General features: G+C 41.9%; 1 protein-coding gene across 3 annotated transcripts in view; it reads left to right on the forward strand.

Moving 5' to 3' along the window:
- Positions 1–20,685, forward strand: part of ccser1 (coiled-coil serine-rich protein 1) — a 223,941-nt gene that overhangs the window by 97,070 nt on the left and 106,186 nt on the right. For all 3 annotated transcript variants that reach the window (XM_060931902.1, XM_060931904.1, XM_060931903.1), the window contains exons 4-5: positions 3,475–3,565; positions 10,808–10,919. In XM_060931902.1, the coding sequence (XP_060787885.1) occupies positions 3,475–3,565; positions 10,808–10,919 (203 nt within the window). The remainder of the gene's footprint in view (positions 1–3,474; positions 3,566–10,807; positions 10,920–20,685) is intronic.

Here is a 20,685-nt window from a genome sequence, read left to right on the forward strand (position 1 = left end):
ACTGAGGACGAAATAAAAACTCTACTCGAAAACAAAACCCCAAAAAAATACAAAAAAAAGTGACAATATATGTAATAAATGTATTTGATGTGAAGAACATATCTTTTTTTTTTTTTTTAATTTTTCAAGAATTATTATTATAGCATTTTTCACAAATCGCTACAGTCATTTCGCCGGTTTGTTTACATTCTAAGCGGAAATGATTTGGTCGGACGTTTTGTATAAAGTTTTTATTTATCAAATTTGCAAAAAATAAAAGTAAAAATGCTGTTTCTCAAAATCCAGTGAATGTTGACAGAATACGTAAAACAGTTATTCTACTCAGTCTCTTCGTACATGGCTTATAGCCGATTCGGCGCTACGAGCCTCATCGGCTATCAGCTCATATACGACTCGATTTCATGGAATAGCTGTGAAATAGATAACTGTAGCGCAAAGTTTTAGAAGTGTATTTTGGCATCATTTCACCGTGTGCATTATAAACAGTACTTTCCCTTCATTTATAGTAACCCCATGTTCACACCAAATGCAGCGAGAGCATCAAAATTCTCTCTGGCTACCCTGCCAACAATGCTGATAGGTTCGTGGATGCTCTGCGACGGAGATAAATCTGCAGCTCCAAAGTTCGTTTGGAATGCTTCGTCTTGCGAATTTTATTTAATAGGGCCACAAAACAAACACATGTGAACCAGTATGTTGTATCTTAATAAAAATGATTTTAAAAATTGGTTAAAACACCATGACTGCTTTCATTTTAACATTTCCAACATACACCTCTCTTCGTAATACCTCCCGTTCGACAGTGTCATTCAAGTCACGTCTAAGTAGACGACACTCTTTTGCATCCTATGGTGCTAGTTAGCGTCCAATTCTCTCCGATCTTCATAAAATATTCTCTGCACTGCACCTACAGTTTCTGACACCCTGGTCCATGTTTCTTCTTCTTCTTCTTTTTCTTTTCTCTCCTCTATGTCCCTGTATGCAAACAGGGACACGGCATAAATAATGTGGGAAATCCACCAGTGCTATTATCAGTTTCTCCTCCACGGTAGGCTACTTGGGAACAGTTTGAGTGCAACTAAAATTTACATGACCGTGTTCTCTAGGATTCTTTAGAGCAGAACACTTCTAAATTCCATTTGGGTGCAGTTGAACCGCATCATAGCTCATTACCATAAAGTTGCCTGGACTTTATCTTTATTCTGATGTCGCCATCAGTCTCGCCGCCAAGAGACGCTGACTCACATAGAAAAATGAATGACTTCTGTTTGTTCCGATGCTCTGACTGCATTTGGTATGATCGTAGCGTAAGTGGGGTTTGTTTGTCCCCCACTGGCCGAAAGGCCCGAAGGGGGATTATGTCGTGGCGATGTCTGTCCATCCATCTGTTTGTCCCAAGAAAAGGTACTCACCTTCTGAAATCAACTCCTGTCACAATTTTTGGAGGAATTTCACGAAACTTGGCAGAAGGCTTCGTTATACAGTAGGACAGTAATACTCATTGCAATTCCGTTTGCAACATACTGTAGCGGGGGATATTGTGCTCTCAGAGCACTCTCGTTTGTGTAGTGACTGAGCTATGGTCACGACATACTTGTACAATGCTGTAGGTTTTATTGCATTTAATATTAGCTTTAATATTAATAAGTCATCTTTAAAGTGCGCTAGCGTGTGAGGAAATCACTGCTTATGTGCATTGCCCTGTTTGATTGATCGTAGATGATGCAGATTGCTCGCCTCTTCACTAGGATTCTCCTCTTCTGGGACTAATGAATCTTCAAAATGAGCAGAAGTAGCATCTATCCTGGCCAGCCCATCTGTTTCTCCAATATGGACACCTTTATACCAAGCCAGTGTAACATTAAGCATTACTGATCCAGTATGAGACACAAGACTCCTTCATTTTAGAGTAAAACACACTCTGATTGAACAGAAAGCCCCACGTTTATTTACATGGCCAAAACTGATCTACTAACAATTTACTTTCCTGAAATACGGAATGTTTTGAATAGCCTATCTGGTCATGTGGTTTTTGGTCCCCCACCCCGAGTTCATAAAGCTGCTGACAAAGGTTAGAAGCTGTTGAAAGTTGTTTTGTTCCAAAACAGCTTGACTGAGGATGTCACTACTATGTGTAGCGTCCTAGATCGGCCCGTGTTCAGTCATCGTTTCTTCTTATCCAGCCGGATGTTTTGAGCATGTTTGTTTTCTCACAGGGCTTTGTTGAAACATCAGGCAGGAGGAAATTGTTTCAGTTGCCGTTCGGCCGGCTTGATGGGAGCTGCAGGATGCAGCATTAATGACTAAAAAAGGTTTTCTCCTGGCTATGGCATGAGGGGATGAGAAAATCAATGTGTGTGTGAGAGAGAGAGGAAGAGTGAGTCACAACAAATGTCAGATCTCTGTCACACCTCAAATGCTTCACAGAGATAAATGTTAACATGAGTGTTCAGACAGGATGCCTGCTGCAGGTAGTTGAATTACAGGCGGATGTGCACCGGTGTGGGGGTAAGACGTTGTTGTTGTTGTTATCTCTCAAATGGAAATAATCATACTGATAGAAAATGTTAACGGTAACCACTTCTGGTTTCCTTCTGACAGTACCAGCTCACGGACACACCCCTCTTGTGATGTATTATTTCCCCAGTGAAGGAGAGGAGCTAGGTGTCTTCATGTAGTTGCTTTCGAGTCATTCTTTGTACTGTTGCTACCTTCTCCTTTACGGGGACTTGTTGAGCTCGTCCTCTCTTTGTCTTCCTTTCCATTGTGCACTTTTCTCTTGTCAACCGTTCCTGATACTGGTCACAAGATGGCAGTGTGTCTCTTTGGCAAGGCATTGTCATACCTTTGGTTTAATTTGAATCAACTGATCAGGCGGTACATGCCTTTTAGATGTATTGTGCTATTTTGAGTGCCATTCTTGTAGAAGACGACATGTCTCGTGTTTTATGTAAAAGCTATAAAAGTTTTCATGTCATTTTGATTTACAGTTGCACTCGTAGTAACGGGATTTTACTGAGACATATCGCTGCTCAGCCACGAGGCGTTATCTGTTCGAAGGTTATTTGACTCGTGCTGTAATCCCAGAACTGATGAAGCCCCTTGATGAGTCGTGTTATGTCCTTAGTGAAATCCCACTGAGAGACTGCTAGAAATGTTAAATGACCCAGGTAAAAGCAGTTGAGCATGTAAATCGATTTGTAGGATAAATTTCCCCAGACAGAAAATGAACTGCTGCATTGCACACACACAGTGGAAAGGGCACTAAAATTCATAGGAATTATCTCAACACACTGGTGGCATGCGTAACCAAATACTACGCGGGGGGGGATGCATGCAATTCATTTTTAATCCAGGAAACTTGTATTCTTTAACAAGTGCAACGTATTTCAAACTGTAACTTTAAACAAAAGAAAGCTTTGAAACGAAGTATGCATGCCTTCTGCACTGATGCAATGGTTTCCTTTCTTCCAGGATTTTTTGAACAACCTTGGCTCTTCTGAGCTAGACGAGGATGATCTAATGCTGGACCTGGAGCTCTCAGATGACCAGAGACATCGGCATGGTACGTCTTTTAGCACTTTAAACTATTAATGAACCTCACACTAAAGTCTCGGATGAATACTCCTCATCTAAAAGTATGAGTCATTTGCACAATACTCGAGCAGAGAGATTGCTTGCAGGTATCATTGTTTTTTTTGTTTTGTTTTTTTTACAAGCCATGCTATATCTATTGTTTCAAATACATAAGAATTAAGAACGGGCGTTTCTTTAATGCTCATCAAATATATTGTATGCACATAGAGATTTTTTTTTTTTTTTTTGCTTTTGCTAGTTGACTTGCTGTAGCGCATGTAACCATGCTTGTGAGCATATATCCAGGATAAACTCTAGATCTCACTCATTTATTGTCCATTAACCACTTCAGACCTGAGCAAAAAAAAAAATTACACCGCTGATTTTTGCTCTTCTTCAATGTAGACATGAAGTCTGAATATTTTTTGCCAACTCGTGGTTTTATTCATTTTTTAATGTCCATTACAATGGACACCAGGACTAAATGAACATAAAATATCAAGAAACCTTCAAAATGAATTGCCATATTATTTTAGTAATTGGCGGCACGGTGGTGTAGTGGTTAGCGCTGTCGCCTCACAGCAAGAAGGCCCCGTGGCCGGCGAGGGCCTTTCTGTGCGGAGTTTGCATGTTCTCCCCGTGTCCGCGTGGGTTTCCTCCGGGTGCTCCGGTTTCCCCCACAGTCCAAAGACATGCAGGTTAGGTTAACTGGTGACTCTAAATTGAGCGTAGGTGTGAATGTGAGTGTGAATGGTTGTCTGTGTCTATGTGTCAGTAGGGTTGGGCGGTATCCAAATTTTGATACCTTTAAACCGTCTCTGTGTTTTCCCGGAGTATACGGTATTACCGAGAAAAAAATAATATTTTGTTTCGGCCTACTGTGTAACGTGCGCCTATGCCTCAAATGTACTATTTAAAAGCAGCATAGCGAATTGTGTGCATTGTGGTATGGATTAAGCAGCAAAGCGAATTTTGTGCATTGATGAATGGATTAAGAGATATTTCAAAGCATCACGCAACTCTTCCTTCATCTTGAAAATAGCATTCAACTGTCGTTTACACATGTCTGCGTTGAAACGCCATTTGCAGCACTATTTCACCTACTCCATCAAAAAAAAGTACACGATGAGCAGGATCATACCCTTTCAAGCATGGGAAATAAAAAAAAGAAAAGAAAAAGAATCAACCAACACCCAAGTCCGTTTAGACTGCGCGATAAACCATATTCTTCAGCGCAAATGAGGCGAACCTAATTCAAATGCGTGATAGCTGCACAAGGCAAATCATATGGGCCCACGTCATGCCATGGCGGGGAAATTAATAATCAAATGGCCTTACCTTGCTTAAAACGTTGTCTTGATCACATAACTCCTTACAATTATTCCACTTAAATCCATACGGTTTAACACACCCAACAAAGATAGCAAGCGCATTGCTAATTCCCACCAGAAACCTAACAGTTTACGCTACGATGTTTTCTTCCGTTTCTTCAGTAGATGACATTTCAAACGTTTATTACCCACATCCCAAATGTCATACGTTATATTATTTTACCTTGTTGTTACTCATGTAACCTACTCAAAACACTCAGATTGGAGGTGTTCCCCTCTCGCGCCGTGACCGTCTTCTTACATACTTTACACACAGCTTCATCTGTGTTTGCTGGCTCTCCCTTTTCGTTTGGTTTGAAACCAAAATACTGCCACACTGCCGATGTTGTATTTTTTTTTTTTTGCCACTAACTCGTTATCTTGACTTGCCATCTTTCAACCGCGGTCTCAGTCTCATCTCATCTCATCTCATTATCTCTAGCCGCTTTATCCTTCTACAGGGTCGCAGGCAAGCTGGAGCCTATCCCAGCTGACTACGGGCGAAAGGCGGGGTACACCCTGGACAAGTCGCCAGGTCATCACAGGGCTGACACATAGACACAGACAACCATTCACACTCACATTCACACCTACGGTCAATTTAGAGTCACCAGTTAACCTAACCTGCATGTCTTTGGACTGTGGGGGAAACCGGAGCACCCGGAGGAAACCCACGCGGACACGGGGAGAACATGCAAACTCCACACAGAAAGGCCCTCGCCGGCCCCGGGGCTCGAACCCAGGACCTTCTTGCTGTGAGGCGACAGCGCTAACCACTACACCACCGTGCCGCCCCGGTCTCAGTCTCTTTTTTTTTTTTTTTTTTTTAGATAGGACAGTATAGAGAGACAGGAAATGAGCGGGGGAGAGAGAGACGGGATCGGGAAATAAAGCTTTCTGTCAGACTCCAAAATGTCGCGCAGGGTTGCCATGGTAACGACATAAACAACCCTGCACGCGATGAAAACTTCTTTAGGAAATTGATAGAATTAGTGAAAATACGATCACACAGTTATTCGGGATGATCATCAATTTATTATTTTATATTATGACCTCATGTACTCCATATTTATTTAGATATTATATATTTTTTTAAAATGACGGTAATGAGACCGATACCGTTGGTACTTTTGGATACCTCGGGATACCTTCTTACCGTAATACCGCCCAACCCTATGTGTCAGCCCTGTGATGACCTGGCGACTTGTCCAGGGTGTACCCCGCCTTTCGCCCATAGTCAGCTGGGATAGGCTCCAGCTTGCCTGCGACCCTGTAGAACAGGATAAAGCGGCTAGAGATAATGAGATGAGATTTTAGTAATCATGTCATCAAATGATCAGAGTGTGTGTGTGTGAGATCATTCATTAACTCATTTTCGATGAGCTGCTTTGAAACAATTTTGGTTTGGTCCAAAGCACAGGTGAATGTTGCATTTGTCACAAAATACACGTGTTTTTTCTATACAGTATAGCCTCTTGCATCTGGTAGCTTCTTTCTTGTCATCATAATTTGGCATGTGGTCCACCATGTCAAACTGTACTTCAGGTACGGGCCTGATATCCTGAGCTTGTTTAGGTTGATGGACATGAACTGGCTCAGGAGACATGCTGAGCCTTCCACGTTTCGCCCCCACTTTTTTTTTCCACTCTCGCAAGACATTTGACCACATTCATTTTGAAATGAAGGAGATCCAGGATGGTAGTGAATGGCCTCCAACGCAATTTAATCTCTTCCTTCCTGGTAACTGTTAGATCCTCATGCTCCTCTGTCCCTACACTATCTTCTACCTCAACCTCAGATTCTTCTGGCAAGTATGGAACTTCTCCATCGTCATTGGACCTCTCTGAAGCCAATAAACCATCCATCTATCCATAACCGCTTATCCTGTGCAGGGTCGCAGGCAAGCTGGAGCCTATCCCAGCTGACTATGGGCGAGAGGCAGAGTACACCCTGGACAAGTCGCCAGGTCATTGCAGAGCTGACACATAGAGATAAACAACCATTCACACTCACATTCACACCTACGGTCAATTTAGAGCCACCAATTAGCCTAACCTGCATGTCTTTGGACTGTGGGGGAAACTGGAGCACCCGGAGGAAACCCACGCGGACACAGGGAGAACATGCAGACTCTACAGAAAGGCCCCGTCAGCCACTGGGCTCGAACCCAGGACCTTCTTGCTGTGAGGCGACAGTGCTAACCACTACACCACCGTGCCGCCCCCAATAAAGCATCTTTTACTCAATTTACTACCTTACTCCTGGTCTCTGCCTCATTTCCTGAATCCAATCGGTCATTCTCAGCTAGTTCTCCATTTATCAGAAGTTCAAGAAAGTCTGTGACTTTATACTCTAAAAGTACATTATAAAAAATTAATTTGATGATGCTTAACATTTTGTCAAACTACATATCAGCTCTGAAATGCTTACAGAAATTCACAACCTCGTGTACTAACAGTAAATCATCAAGCGTCTGCTATTGTCTTTCAGGACTTGATGTCCATTATGATGGATGTTAAACTTTTAAAAAAATCCTGTGCTTTACAGCTTTGAAATGTATTCAAATTAACTTTAAGTACTATCACTTGATAAGGTTACTGCGAGTTGGCCTAGTGGTTAGCGTGTCTGCCTCTCGATCGGGAGATTGCGAGTTCTACTCGCGGTCAGGTCATACCAAAGACCATCATAAAAATGGTACCTACTACCATCTGGCAAGGCACGCTGCAATAGAGGCACGAGTGGGGAGTTAAACTCTCATGGTTACTAGAGGACTAGCCCCCCACTGTAACCCTAGCTGTACAGGCGAGAGGCCGAGGGCTGTGGAAACGGAGATCAGCGCCACCCAATGCGCCCGATTGCACGGCTCGGGAAGGACTTTACTTGATAAGATTAAGATTATATTTAGTGCAAATATATTAGGTTACAATAGACATAAATTAATATTTGAAAGGTGCTTGCTCCTCCTCCTGTCCACATGGTGAGCCATGCTTGTCTTGTGTGACGGCTGAAACTTTCTGAGAGCAAGTTACAGGTCATAACTTCATTGTGATTGGATAATCAGGAACCAATCAGTGACTAAGCATTATTCAAATTGAAAAAGACATGCATTTTTATTGGTTTAAACCAAAGAACATGTCATGTCCATTCCAGTGGATGCAGGGTCTGAAGGGGTTAAAGCTCAAGGTTTGTGCTTATGTAGAAATAACATTAATTGGGTGTCTTTTTTTTTTTTTAAATATAGTATTCTGATGTATACTAAAATTCTGATGTCATTTCTAATCAAATTATTACCAGTTGTTCAAAAAACCCCAAAACAATTAATTAAAGTGTAACTTCACCCCCAGCTCTGAGAATAACTCCACCCACTGCATAATTTTTAAAAATGCTGAGGGGTGGTGGGTGATGAAGGGGATGTGGATGTGTGAGGCAGGAGTTGCTTGGTGAGTCTCGATCAGCATATATTTGAAAATGAGCACCTTTTCACAGACTCCCACTCAAGGGCGTGGGCTGGGGGAGGTGGGCCACCCACCTCTGATTTCGAGGGCGTTAACATCTCATCTCATTATATCTAGCCGCTTTATCCTTCTACAGGGTCGCAGGCAAGCTGGAGCCTATCCCAGCTGACTACGGGCGAAAGGCAGGGTACACCCTGGACAAGTCGCCAGGTCATCACAGGGCTGACACATAGACACAGACAACCATTCACACTCACATTCACACCTACGGTCAATTTAGAGTCACCAGTTAACCTAACCTGCATGTCTTTGGACTGTGGGGGAAACCGGAGCACCCGGAGGAAACCCACGCGGACATGGGGAGAACATGCAAACTCCACACAGAAAGGCCCTCGCCGGCCACGGGGCTCGAACCCAGACCTTCTTGCTGTGAGGCGACAGCGCTAACCACTACACCACCGTGCCGCCCATGGGCGTTAACATTTTTATGTAAATTGGAGTGGTACAGCTCCAAGGAATAGAGCAGAGGAGTTCAAATATCTGGGGTCAACTGTACAAAGTAATGGCGAGTGTGGAAGAGAAGTGAAGAGGGTGCAAGCAGGCTGGAATGGATGGAGGAGTGTGTCAGGAGTGATTTGTGACAGAAGGGTGCCAGCAAGAGTGAAAGGGAAAGTGTACAAGACAGTTGCGAGACCAGCGATGTACGGTTTGAAGACAGTGACACTGACAAAAAGACAGGAGGCTGAACTGGAGGTAGCAGAGCTGAAGATGTTGAGATTCTCACTGGGAGTGACAAAGTTGGACAGGATTAGAAAAAGAGAACGTTAGAGGGACAGCACATGTAGGACAGCTTGGAGGCGAGATCGAGATGGTTTGGACACGTACAGAAGAGAGATCCAGGGTATACTGGGAAAAGAATGCTGGAAATGGAGTTGCCAGGTAGAAGGAAAAGAGGAAGACCAAAGATGAGCCTTATGGATGTGGCGAAGGGGGACACAAGGACAGTTGGTGTGACAGAAAAAGATATGGAGGGACATTATCCACTGTGGCAACCCCTAACGGGTACAGCCGAAAGAAGAAGAACGTTTTTACATAAATATAAATTTCATGATGTAGAAAAGTACCAAATGGTTGATTCTGCGTCATCATCAGCCTTCTAAAGTGCAGGATGGTTTTAAGCAGGTTTCATTTTGAGCCATTTTCAACCCATGAAATGGCAGTTTTTATAAAAATGGTAATCTTGTCAATATAAACACTAACGACGATGTTAAATCACAGTAGCCAAGGACGCGTTATCCTAATGGGCTTCATGGGCAGCTGCCCAGGGCCTCGGCCACTAGGGGGCCTCGGAGGTAGCGAGATCGGAAAATATGAAACGATATTTTCAGAAGTTTTGATCGTATTGATAACATTTTTGATGCATTTCGCCACCCGTAAGGAAGCCCACCTTGTCCCGTCGCATAAATCATCTGTCATTGTCAGTATGATCACTGTCCACCATGTCTTCACACGCTACGCCAGCTTGAGTTCAATGATTTAATTAATGACTTCGCTTTCCAGAAAAGTAGGAAAGTGCCCTTGTAAGTTGACCCATGGCTGTCAAACTGAATGCGCAAAGCTGTGTGCCACTGCTGTTTGGGACATTACGTGTGTGAAAGGATGAAATGTTTCACATAGCCTAACGTTTTGAGATTTATTTCTGAGAAGCAAGATATTTTTCTTTCTTTGTTATCGCTCTTTGTTTTCACAAGTTAAAAGTCGCCTGGATTCCAAAATGAAAACGAACGGTTATATACCAAATGAATGTTCTTGTTCTGAATACTAAAGAAACTGTTGTAGGCCTCGGTTATGTTCTTGACATGTTCATTGGCTCACTCATTCAAAGGCTTCTTGAGGCTAAACTTTAGTTAACCAGACTTGTTAACCGTGATGTCTGATGGATTTTTTCACCATGCAATTGCCTATTTCACCATTGCTTTTTCTCGATTAAATAGGCGTTGATGGATCTAAAGTTTTATCGTTCAATAGTATTTCTAATTGTGCCACTGTCATTATTTAAGTTTCTGTGTCTAGTTAGACAGGCGCGTCTGAGGGGGTGAATTTGCTGAGCGCAGTTGACAACAGGCGGGGGTGGGGCCTCGGGGGGGGGGGGGGGGGGGGGTCTGCCCAGGGCCTCGGCAAGGGTTAACGCGGCCCTGACAGTAGCCATGCCGTAGTTTACAGCTCAAAGAACACTGAAGTGTTTACACAGTCTTTAACAATCCAAATTTCTAATGAACTGTAATCTTCATCTTAATTATTTTGTATTTCAGTAAATATGCATAAATTCAGTTATTCATTACATTTCTATAAAGGATTGTCATGTTAAATCTGTAATAGTCACCAATTAGCTTTGCTGTTTTTTAGCTTCTCAGGAAGACTCCAGTCAATCTCTTGCCTCCTGTCTGAACCTGCTGCCGTCCCCGTCGGATCTGCCGACAGACCCGAACACTGCCAAGGAGTGCAGAGAGAACAACAGGTACTTTTTTTTTTCACCCTCCTCTGTCTCACCCTGTGTTAATATTCTCCTCTCTTCTCTCCTCTCCTCTCATCCCCCTTTACCCTCCGTTAATCTTTTTCTCTCATCACCTCCCCTCGCCTCTCCTCACAGGCCTCCGATTTCACTTGCATGCTAAAACTTCAAATCAGGGAAAAGAATTGGATGAATTCATGCTTCAAAAAATGGCAATAACAGTTTAACCCCCTGCGTACAGCTCGTGCAGACGGTTTGATGAATGCACAGGAGAAGACTGTGATTGAGGAACACAAATATTTCTTATTCTTGCGTTAAACCAAGCTTCACCTCCACTGGGTTTCAGTATGTTGGGATTTGAAACCGCTTTGCCTATAGGCTTGCAAGTAGTTCATTTAATTTGATCTGATTGAAAGAGAGTGTAAGTGTACGTTTTAAGCAATTTAGCCCGTTTTGAATTTCAACAGGCTAATCTCGATGGTGTCTGGCGTCACTGTGGAATTTGTACCCCAGTGTTCTTGATGAAGACTTTTCAGGTTTCGTTTCCAGTGCAGTGTAGCAGCTTGGAATTGAATAAGCCTCTTGGATCGTTAAATTCACTTCAGTTTCCTGATGATAACTGCCATAAAGAGGAGTGTGTTATTGTTGACCGCTAATTACGGCAGAGGTGGACAGTGACGAAATGCATTTACTTGAGTACACTTTTTAAGTATCTGGACTTTACTTGAGTATTATTATTTTTTTTGGAAACTTACGACTTTAACTTCACTACATTTTGAAAGGCAAATATCGTACTTTTCACTCCACTACATTTCTATCAAGCTCCTCGTGACTATGAAGTGGCTTTGAAAGTGGATGGTTTTTCTTCTTTTCTCAAACGTGATTGGTTTTTTCGCAGGTGACACTGAGACAGCCGATCAGTAATCACTCGGGTCACGTCACGTCCATAGACTGCATAAAATCAAGTTCAATAATTTCTCAGCAGCATTATTTAACACGATCAGTTGATGGCAGAATGGAAGGAAGCGGTTCTTTTGGGGAATGCACGCACTCGGGGCTTTACCTGGAAGCCACGTTTCAGTTTTCTGAAAGGATTAAAGATTTGTTTTGTTTTAAGTGTTTGCTTTGTTTGCCAAAAACGAACCACATCACAGCCTACAAAAGCTCGCCGTCCAACCTGCGGAAGCATATTGATGTATGTAAACATTTTATTCCAAGAGAAAGCTTCCAATGAAGCTGTCTGTGCTTTTAGAGCTAGCGATAACATTGCAATACCTGTACAGTCTGGTTAGTCAAATGACTTTCTGTGGATTTGCCCGCCAAGTTGTCATCGCCTTGTCCACGGCTAACGTTTACACATAGCTAGTTAACTTGGACGCTGTTAGTTAGCATATAAAAATGGAGTTACGCTAACATGAATAACGTTAACTTATCTGAAGTCCTTTTCAGTAATATGTTTCAACATCATCTTGCCAAATTAACAGAATGTTGAAATCTTTCTTTTCTAGTAGCATTAGCTACCCAGTATGATTTTGAGTTTGAAAAGAGTTTGCTAGCATGTCAGGTGGAGTTTCACGGACTAGCTAGCTTAAAGTGCCATTCCACCATTGGATGTATTCTTTGGTATAAAATACAATATATTTTGACAACATATATAAATGGTATCACTAGATAGAGAAATCTTTTAGCTTCAAAATGATATATCAAACATAATTTTTTGACAACGACAGGTATATTAATTTTGCAACCAAAGTCACCTACCCTTTTAATTTCCGCGCGTGATGTCATCGGCAGGTTCCCCTTCTCGTGTACCACGTGACGTGTGACGTGGCACATATTATCAGCAATGGCGGATAGAACGCGATAAAAATAATACCAATAAATCTAGCTAATACCAATAAATCTAGCTAACTGAAAGATTAACTCAAAATTTTTCGCAATTTTTTTGGCCCCCATATACGAGGAGAAATGACTCTCTCACTTTGGGGGTTTCCTGGTCTAAAAATAGACCGACACGTGGTACACAAGAAGGGGAACCTGCCGATGACATCACGTTTCACTACCGCGCGGAAATTAAAAGGGTAGGTGACTTTGGTCGCAAAATTAATATACTTGTCGTTGTCAAAAAATTATGTTTGATATATCATTTTGAAGCTAAAAGATTTCTCTGTCTAGTCATGTTGTCATAAAAGATATTGTATTTTATGCCAAAGAATACATCCAATGGTGGAATGGCACTTTAACGTTAAACCACCATGATGGCAGAGCACGCACTCATTTTGTGAATTCACATTTCTGTCTTTGGTAGCGGCGTTAGGTTTTGTAAGCGTTGTGGCAATAATACAACAATGTGTTGACAGAAAAGTAATTTTAATACTTAAGTATTTTTAAAAGCAAGTACTTTAACTTAAGTAAAAAATTGACTGGTCAACTTTCACTTGTATCGGAGTAACATTTGACCAGTGGGATCTGTACTTTGACTTGAGTAATGAAGTTGGGTACTTTGTCCACCTCTGAATTACCGTAACAGACTGTTATGTTTAGCTTTTTCAGTTATCTCACAGTAATGCCAGTAATACATTACCGGCTAAGCTTGTTAATAAATATGATCTCTATTGCGGAGTCCTTACAGAACTGGGTCTCATTTCTGACAGCTGGCTTTTCCTTGTAATGACGTCAGCGATGTCCCATGTGGTTGTGGCAGAAATTATATCTGCATAGAAATTAGCCTAGAAAATGATGTTTCCCTGACCTTTTAATTATTTGTACAATTTTTAGAAGCTGTCCTACTATAGTTCTGGTTAATTTGAGAATCTGGAAAACTGTGACTAGCAGATTTTGACTATATTACCACAGGATGTGTTAGAGATGTAAAAGAATGTCCACTTTATCAACTACATGGTAGTTATATACAGTCCTTCAACCCACACTGTTAACAGCAATGCTGTGACGAGACCCTGACCCTAATGAAGGCTTGAGAACGAATAGCAAATCCCCACCAGCACTAATACATTTTTCCCAGCACACACACAGAGAAGAATGATTGACCACTCAGACAATATCTGCTCAGTGGTTATTTGTTGGTGGTCTCTTCCTATTGATGGATGGAATGTCAAAATGATCCCCTACAGGAGATGCATTTTTCCATACGGCTCAAATCTCGAGACTGTGATGGCTCTTGCGCAACATTGATTTTCTGTCCCATGACATCGGTTTGGGGTCATTATTTTGCTAAAAGATCCATTTACAGGCAAATATTAATCCCCTGGCAGAGGTTTTTGGGCTAAAATCTCCTGGTTCTTGGCAGAATTCATGATACCATCAGTATTCACAAGAGCACCTGAACCAACAGCGCCATGCATCAGCGATCCACCATCACACTTTATTGTGGGTGTTAGGTGATTGTTCTTGGATTTAGTTCCCTTTTTTTCACCAGAGATGAACAACACTTAAACACTTAAGCTTTCACATTTTGATAGTCTTGTTTTTTTTTTTTTGAAGGCTCTTTGTCCTGTCCCCCCCCCCCCCCCCAAAAAAAAAAAAAAAAATTATTGTGTATGCAACCTCATATTTGGTCCAAAGCAGCAGCAGTTTGATATTTCCTAAGGACGGCGGTGATCTGTGTTTCTGAGATCTATCATTCTTTAAAAAAATCTCGTCAAGAGAATTTTTGTTCGAAATCACCTTGAAGACTGATATTTTTAATTTATTTTTGAATTACTGCACAAAAAGCTGTTAAGCACCCGATAGAGCCGGTGGTTTTGCCTCGTCAGCAAGACGTATGAATGACCTTGGCTTTGTCTCTTTTAAAGCAGCTTTGAATTACACATCCGCTGTTTATCTTCCAGAAGTATTTTATACTTGGTTTTATGCAGCCTGTTGTACATTCTCAGCACATCTGGTCATCTTCAGGTTAGTTTTTTGTTTTTTTTCTTATCAGCATTCATTTTTATGAATGGGCATTGTGACGGATAGGATTGAGTGACTAAAATATTATATCGCATTTTTCATTTTACTGAAGGTATTATGACATTTGGCAGTATTTTATTTTCCAAAGCAACTAGCACAAAAAAAAAAAACGTATGACTTAAGGATAGTAATGTTGACTGTGACCTTTTGCTCGCAGATATTGTCTGTCTTTGCTCAGCTACCCTTTGCAGCAATGCGTCACACATTAGGTTATTTTGTGCAGTGTTTTTACTGTGTATGCTCGTTTAAAAATAAATAAATAAATAATATCAGTTATTCCACAAAATCGAATCGTATATGAGCTGATGGCCGATGAGGCATGTAGCATCGAGTCGGCTATGAGCCATGTACGCCGAGATTGAGTGGAATAACTGTTTTATTCTATCCACATTCACTGGATTTTGAGAAACCGAGCATCTCATCTCATTATCTGTAGCCGCTTTATCCTGTTCTACAGGGTCGCAGGCAAGCTGGAGCCTATCCCAGCTGACTACGGGCGAAAGGCGGGGTACACCCTGGACAAGTCGCCAGGTCATCACAGGGCTGACACATAGACACAGACAACCATTCACACTCACATTCACACCTACGGTCAATTTAGGGCCCGTTTACACGAGGACGCTGTCGGGTAAAAACGACTAAATATTTTATCAGAAGTGCCTTTCGTCTACACGGGGACGGCGTTTCCGAGGCTGAAAAACGGATAAAATTGAAAACGCCTTCCAGAGTGGATAAGTTAAAAACGGCCCCCGTTGCATATCCGTCTAAACTACCCAATACGCGAAACTCTGCTCGGATCTGCTCACGTCGGGTACGCGTTTACGTCATACATATGTCATATACTGTACATGCCAGCCCGGGAAGTAAAAAAGTAAGAGCATGTCTGATTACATCGATCTAACGGACCTTCAAGCTGCTCTGGCAGCTTTAATAAACGTCCAGGAGTCCTTCGAACATCTATACCGAATCTGCACATATACCGTTAATGAACAGAGGCGGGTATAGTATGCTCTTACTTTTTTACTTACTTTCTTACTTACCATAGCCAGAGTAGTCAAAGTTTTCGCGGCGCAGATGTGCAGATCAGACAAGACGGAAGATGTTGCGCATGCGTGCAGACATAGCGGAGGTCTTTCACAGCACCACCTGGCATGCACATCTGTGACAGAGCGCAATGCGTCTGTCACTAAACAGCGGTTCCTCCCGCTGGTCATGTTTCAATGGTCACGTGCAATGGACTAAACCACAGTTGCAAAGACATTCCAAATACAATCTGTGTTGTATGTTTGTTGTGGGTTTGGTAATGGGGGCTTTACGGGTACATTTGTTACAACTTTTAGATATGTAAACCTGAAATGTTTGGTCCATGTGTTCATAGTAAAAGACGCGACAGGTTTAAACGGCGCAAGCATTTATTAGTTTTCACTATAAACAATAGCGTGTAAAGATTCATTAAGTGCGCACGTTTAACATCTGAATCCTTTTCTGCTAGAGTTTATCTAACATCAGCCAGAAATGTTTGTGGCCATTTACCTGCTGTAGTCTTCCGGGTGCGGGACCAAACCGGAATGCAGGTCTCAAAGCGCTTTTCCAGGTTTCTTCCGCGATGCGCGGGAAAGCAGCTCATTAGAGCAGAGAGAAATGGTCTAAAAATCTTAAGTAAGTGTTTGTTGTAATATTTAAGGTCTGCACATTGTTGTAGGAGTGAAATGCATGCAGTGAAAATGTTTAGAACTGTTAAAATCTGTCTAGATGTGTTGATTGATTTTAATTGTGTAAAGACTGTGACGTAGTCTTTTAAATATGCGCTGCACTGTTCATTGGGGGGGATGGCCTCGGCAGGGAGAGGACGCATGACTTGAGCTCTGTGTGAGTAATGCCAGAGTAGCCTAGCTTGCGTGGGCATTTTGTCCCAGAATTTTTTTTTTTTGTTTGGTTTTGTCATCAGTGTTTTTTTTTTTTGTTTGTTTGTTTGTTTGTCCTGTTTGTGTTAACTGCCGGCTTAAGAATAAAAAGAAAACTATTTTTGTACAAGAATTTTCCTTGTTTTGCTCATCATTCTGACTGACTACTCCATCCGCTCGGCACACTCTATTACAACATCCAATTGAATTCCACACATTTATGCGTCACCGTATAGACGCAGATTTCCTCCTTGAAAACGGTCGTGTAGACGCGGAAAAAAGTGAGAACAAAAACGGACTTTTGCGTTTTTGTTTCAGACCGTCCCCGTGTAAAGTGGGCCTTAGAGTCACCAGTTAACCTAACCTGCATGTCTTTGGACTGTGGGGGAAACCTGAGCACCCGGAGGAAACCCACACGGACACTCCACACAGAAAGGCCCTCGCCGGCCACGGGGCTCGAACCCGGACCTTCTTGCTGTGAGGCGACAGCGCTAACCACGACACCACCGTGCTGCCCCAGAAACAGAGCATTTTTATTTTTTGCAAATTCGATAAATAAAAACTTTATACAAAACGTCCGACAAAGTCATGTCTGCTTAGAATGTAAACAAACCGGCGACATGACAGTAGCAATTTGTGAAAACTGCTGTAATAATTCTTGAAAAAAAGTTCTTACCATCAAATACTTTTTCATATTTTTTCACTTTGTTTTATATTTTTTGGGGTTTTGTTTTCAAGTAGAGTTTTTATTTCATCCTCGGTTGGTTCACCAACACGCTTCACCATTTTGTTTTTCTCTACTCACGGTATATGAGCTGATAGCCTAGTAGTGGCCCGGCCAATCAGAGCACATGATTCCACATTCACTGGATAGGAGTAGAGACTCTCTCTCTCTCTCTCTCTCTCTCTCTCTCTCTCTCATTCATATATAAAGGAACTGTGCTGTGCAAGAATGATTGGCCAAATAGCCGAACACGTGAACTGAGTGCTTATTGGCAACATTACCATGACAACATGGAGTGCTTGAGTCCAGTCAGAGCACACTGCTTTTTAATAGCGCCCCCAGCCTACTGACCTGATTATTAAAAGGACATTAATCTGTGTATATTTGGTCATTTCTATTTTCATGCCCGTCACAGAAATTAATAGGCAATTTTTATTTTTATGATTAGAAATTGCAGACACAAAATTTCAGAGCAACCTGTGATTGTCACTGATAGATAAAATGTGATTTACTGAGCAGTGTGAGCGGGGTGAATTCCAATCCGTGCAAGCGGGGCCGACTCCAGTATGATCTGAAATCACATGAGATCCTGCATTTTTGTGCCGGCAGGTAACCCTTTCTGCTGGCTAACACCACAAGTATATTTAAGACCTGTGTGAAACACTACTCATTTTCTCACTCCATGCTGTTTCTGTTGTCACATTGTCGATGGTGCAACTGAACAATACACCTGTTAGATGATTGGCTGTTTGCGTGTCTCTTGTAGCATGCTCTATTGTCAAGGGATATGATGGCCTGTTTATGAGCCTGGGAAGGAGCATACTTGGAGGTTTATTCATGCAGTTGAACTTCTTGTATTCATTATGTGCTGTTCTTGCTGTCTGCATTTGATGTTTAAGTGAAACTATCGAACATTCTATGAAACAATTTTTAATCACTATCGATGAAGTGTCAGTTGCTATCGTTTTATCGGCCAAGCCTAAGTCGGAAAGGGTCAAAGCTAAACACACCCAGTCTTGTTAATCATGATGTGATCAGCGTGGGAATAGCGCTTTATAAAAATACACTTTACAGGCCACCTTTAACTGTAACAACTTGAGTTGAATCCAGGTTTGCCAATATCATCAAAAAGGACGTTACTGGCATCTTGTTTCTCAAACTGTGACTATTAAGAGGTACACAAGTTATTCTAGATTTGATCACATGACCAGTGAAAGCATTCTGTTTTCCAATACCTTGGTTAATATTACTAATGCCGCTTTTCCACTATAAACGCGGCTGAGTCGGGCTGAGCCGTGCCGTGCTGAGTTGGGCTGAGTCGAGCTGAGCGGGGCTGTTGGAGTTGCATTTCGACTACAACCGCGCTGAACCGTGCTGGCTGGAAGTGGGTGGACACATTGGGTGGAGTTAGCGAAAGTGGGTGGACGTCACGTGATGTCATTAAGCAGCGCAAACAGTGACATCAGTGAGCTTTTAAGCGGTAGTCTCACAACCCGGATAGTAAACAATAAACATGGAGGACATGGAGTCGTTAGTGTTGCTGGTCTTGGTGCTGTGGCTTGTTGTCACCGACAACGCCAACAGATACTGGCAAGAGCGTATAGATGAGGCGAGGCGCATAAGGCTTCAGAAATTCTCGTAATTCGTAATTATTCTCCTTCCGGGTTTACGGTGTTTACAGATCCCAGCGTGCTCGCGGGGCGTGTGTGGGCATGTGAGGACACTCCTCCTCACCAATCAGTGCACAGGGGAGTGTCTGCTCACGCCCCCAGCCTCACTCGGCACGGTTTGGCTCGCTTCAGCCCCACTCCAAAACCGTGCGAGTTTTAGGGGCTAAGCAGGGCTGAAGTGAGCTGAGTTGTGCTGTTTTTTGGTAGTCGAAACGCGAGCCGTGTCGGCCTGAAGTGAGCTGAAGCGAGCTGAAGTGAGCTGAAAAAGGGTAGTGGAAAAGGGCCATAATAAAGCAGACCTTATTATCCACCTGGACGTAAGTTCTTTGTTGCTATGACAGAACAGATTTGGTCGGTTCATGTAATGCCACATTGGGTTCTAAAATTGTTTCTATGACATGCATGTCACAAATTCTTTCATAACCTTGCAATGAGCAGTTTTTATATGTAACAAAATCAGCACAGATTGAAGGTATTGCGAAAGTGCATATTTTTATGTGGATCAGTGCTGGGATACCCAAAAATGTTATCCTGCCCAGAAGTTGTATAACGATATATAGTGAAATGAGAAATCGGGATACAAATTTGACTGTTCAAATCGATGAAATAAAAAATGAATCGTGACTATAATACAATAGCAGGAATACATGTGACTTCACCATATGCGGAAGCAACACAGCACTAATGCTGCCAAAATGCACGTAAAATACATCTAAAATTGGAAAGTGCTGTTGTGCAATTGACTGTACAAATAGATTTAACAAGAAATCAGAGCTCTGTTTTGATAGACTGCTGAAGGCGAAAGAAAAGAGAAGGAAAAATGGAGGTAGTAAATGTTCAAAAAAAATTATTACAGAAAGACCTGTTTGTTATTAACTTTGTTCATTAAAAAAAGGAATATTTTAGTTAATAGGCTATTATGTTTTACTCCAAAAAGTTATAAAAATTTGGGCAAATAATTATTGTTGGTTATTAAGAAAATGAGAAAAGGTGTTCTTTTTAATTTAATAAAAGGAACGTTTAAGTTGATGGAGTAGGAAAATAAAATGTTGCTTCTTCATTTAATATTTTTTCAATATTGTGGGGGAAAATCAAATCAGGAACCCAATATTGTGAATTGGGGGAATCGTTACATGCCTACTGCCCAGCCCTAGTCCACGGATTGATGAGAGTTCCCCCCACCACTGTCGCTCTGGCTAATGATCTTGCCTACAGTTAGAAAATGAATAATTCTGAAGACCCAGTGAGAAACAACTTAGCTGGATTATACCACTACTATCAGTGCAGAAAAAAAGATACTCCGTGTGTCCGTGTGGAGGTTTTCTTCTTCTCGCATACTAAGTGACATGATTTATTATTCTAAGGCAAAATCTTTCCTTTTTTTTTCCATGGACGATACATCAAAAGTTGACGAAACTGATTTTCAGCTTCAGAACCTTTCCTCTCTCAAATACAGCTCTGAGGCTTGAGGCAGAGCTAAACTAAACAAGAAAGAGGGACAGAGA

This window comes from Neoarius graeffei, chromosome 10 (assembly GCF_027579695.1).
Source record: "Neoarius graeffei isolate fNeoGra1 chromosome 10, fNeoGra1.pri, whole genome shotgun sequence".
In the NCBI taxonomy this organism is placed as follows: domain Eukaryota; kingdom Metazoa; phylum Chordata; class Actinopteri; order Siluriformes; family Ariidae; genus Neoarius; species Neoarius graeffei.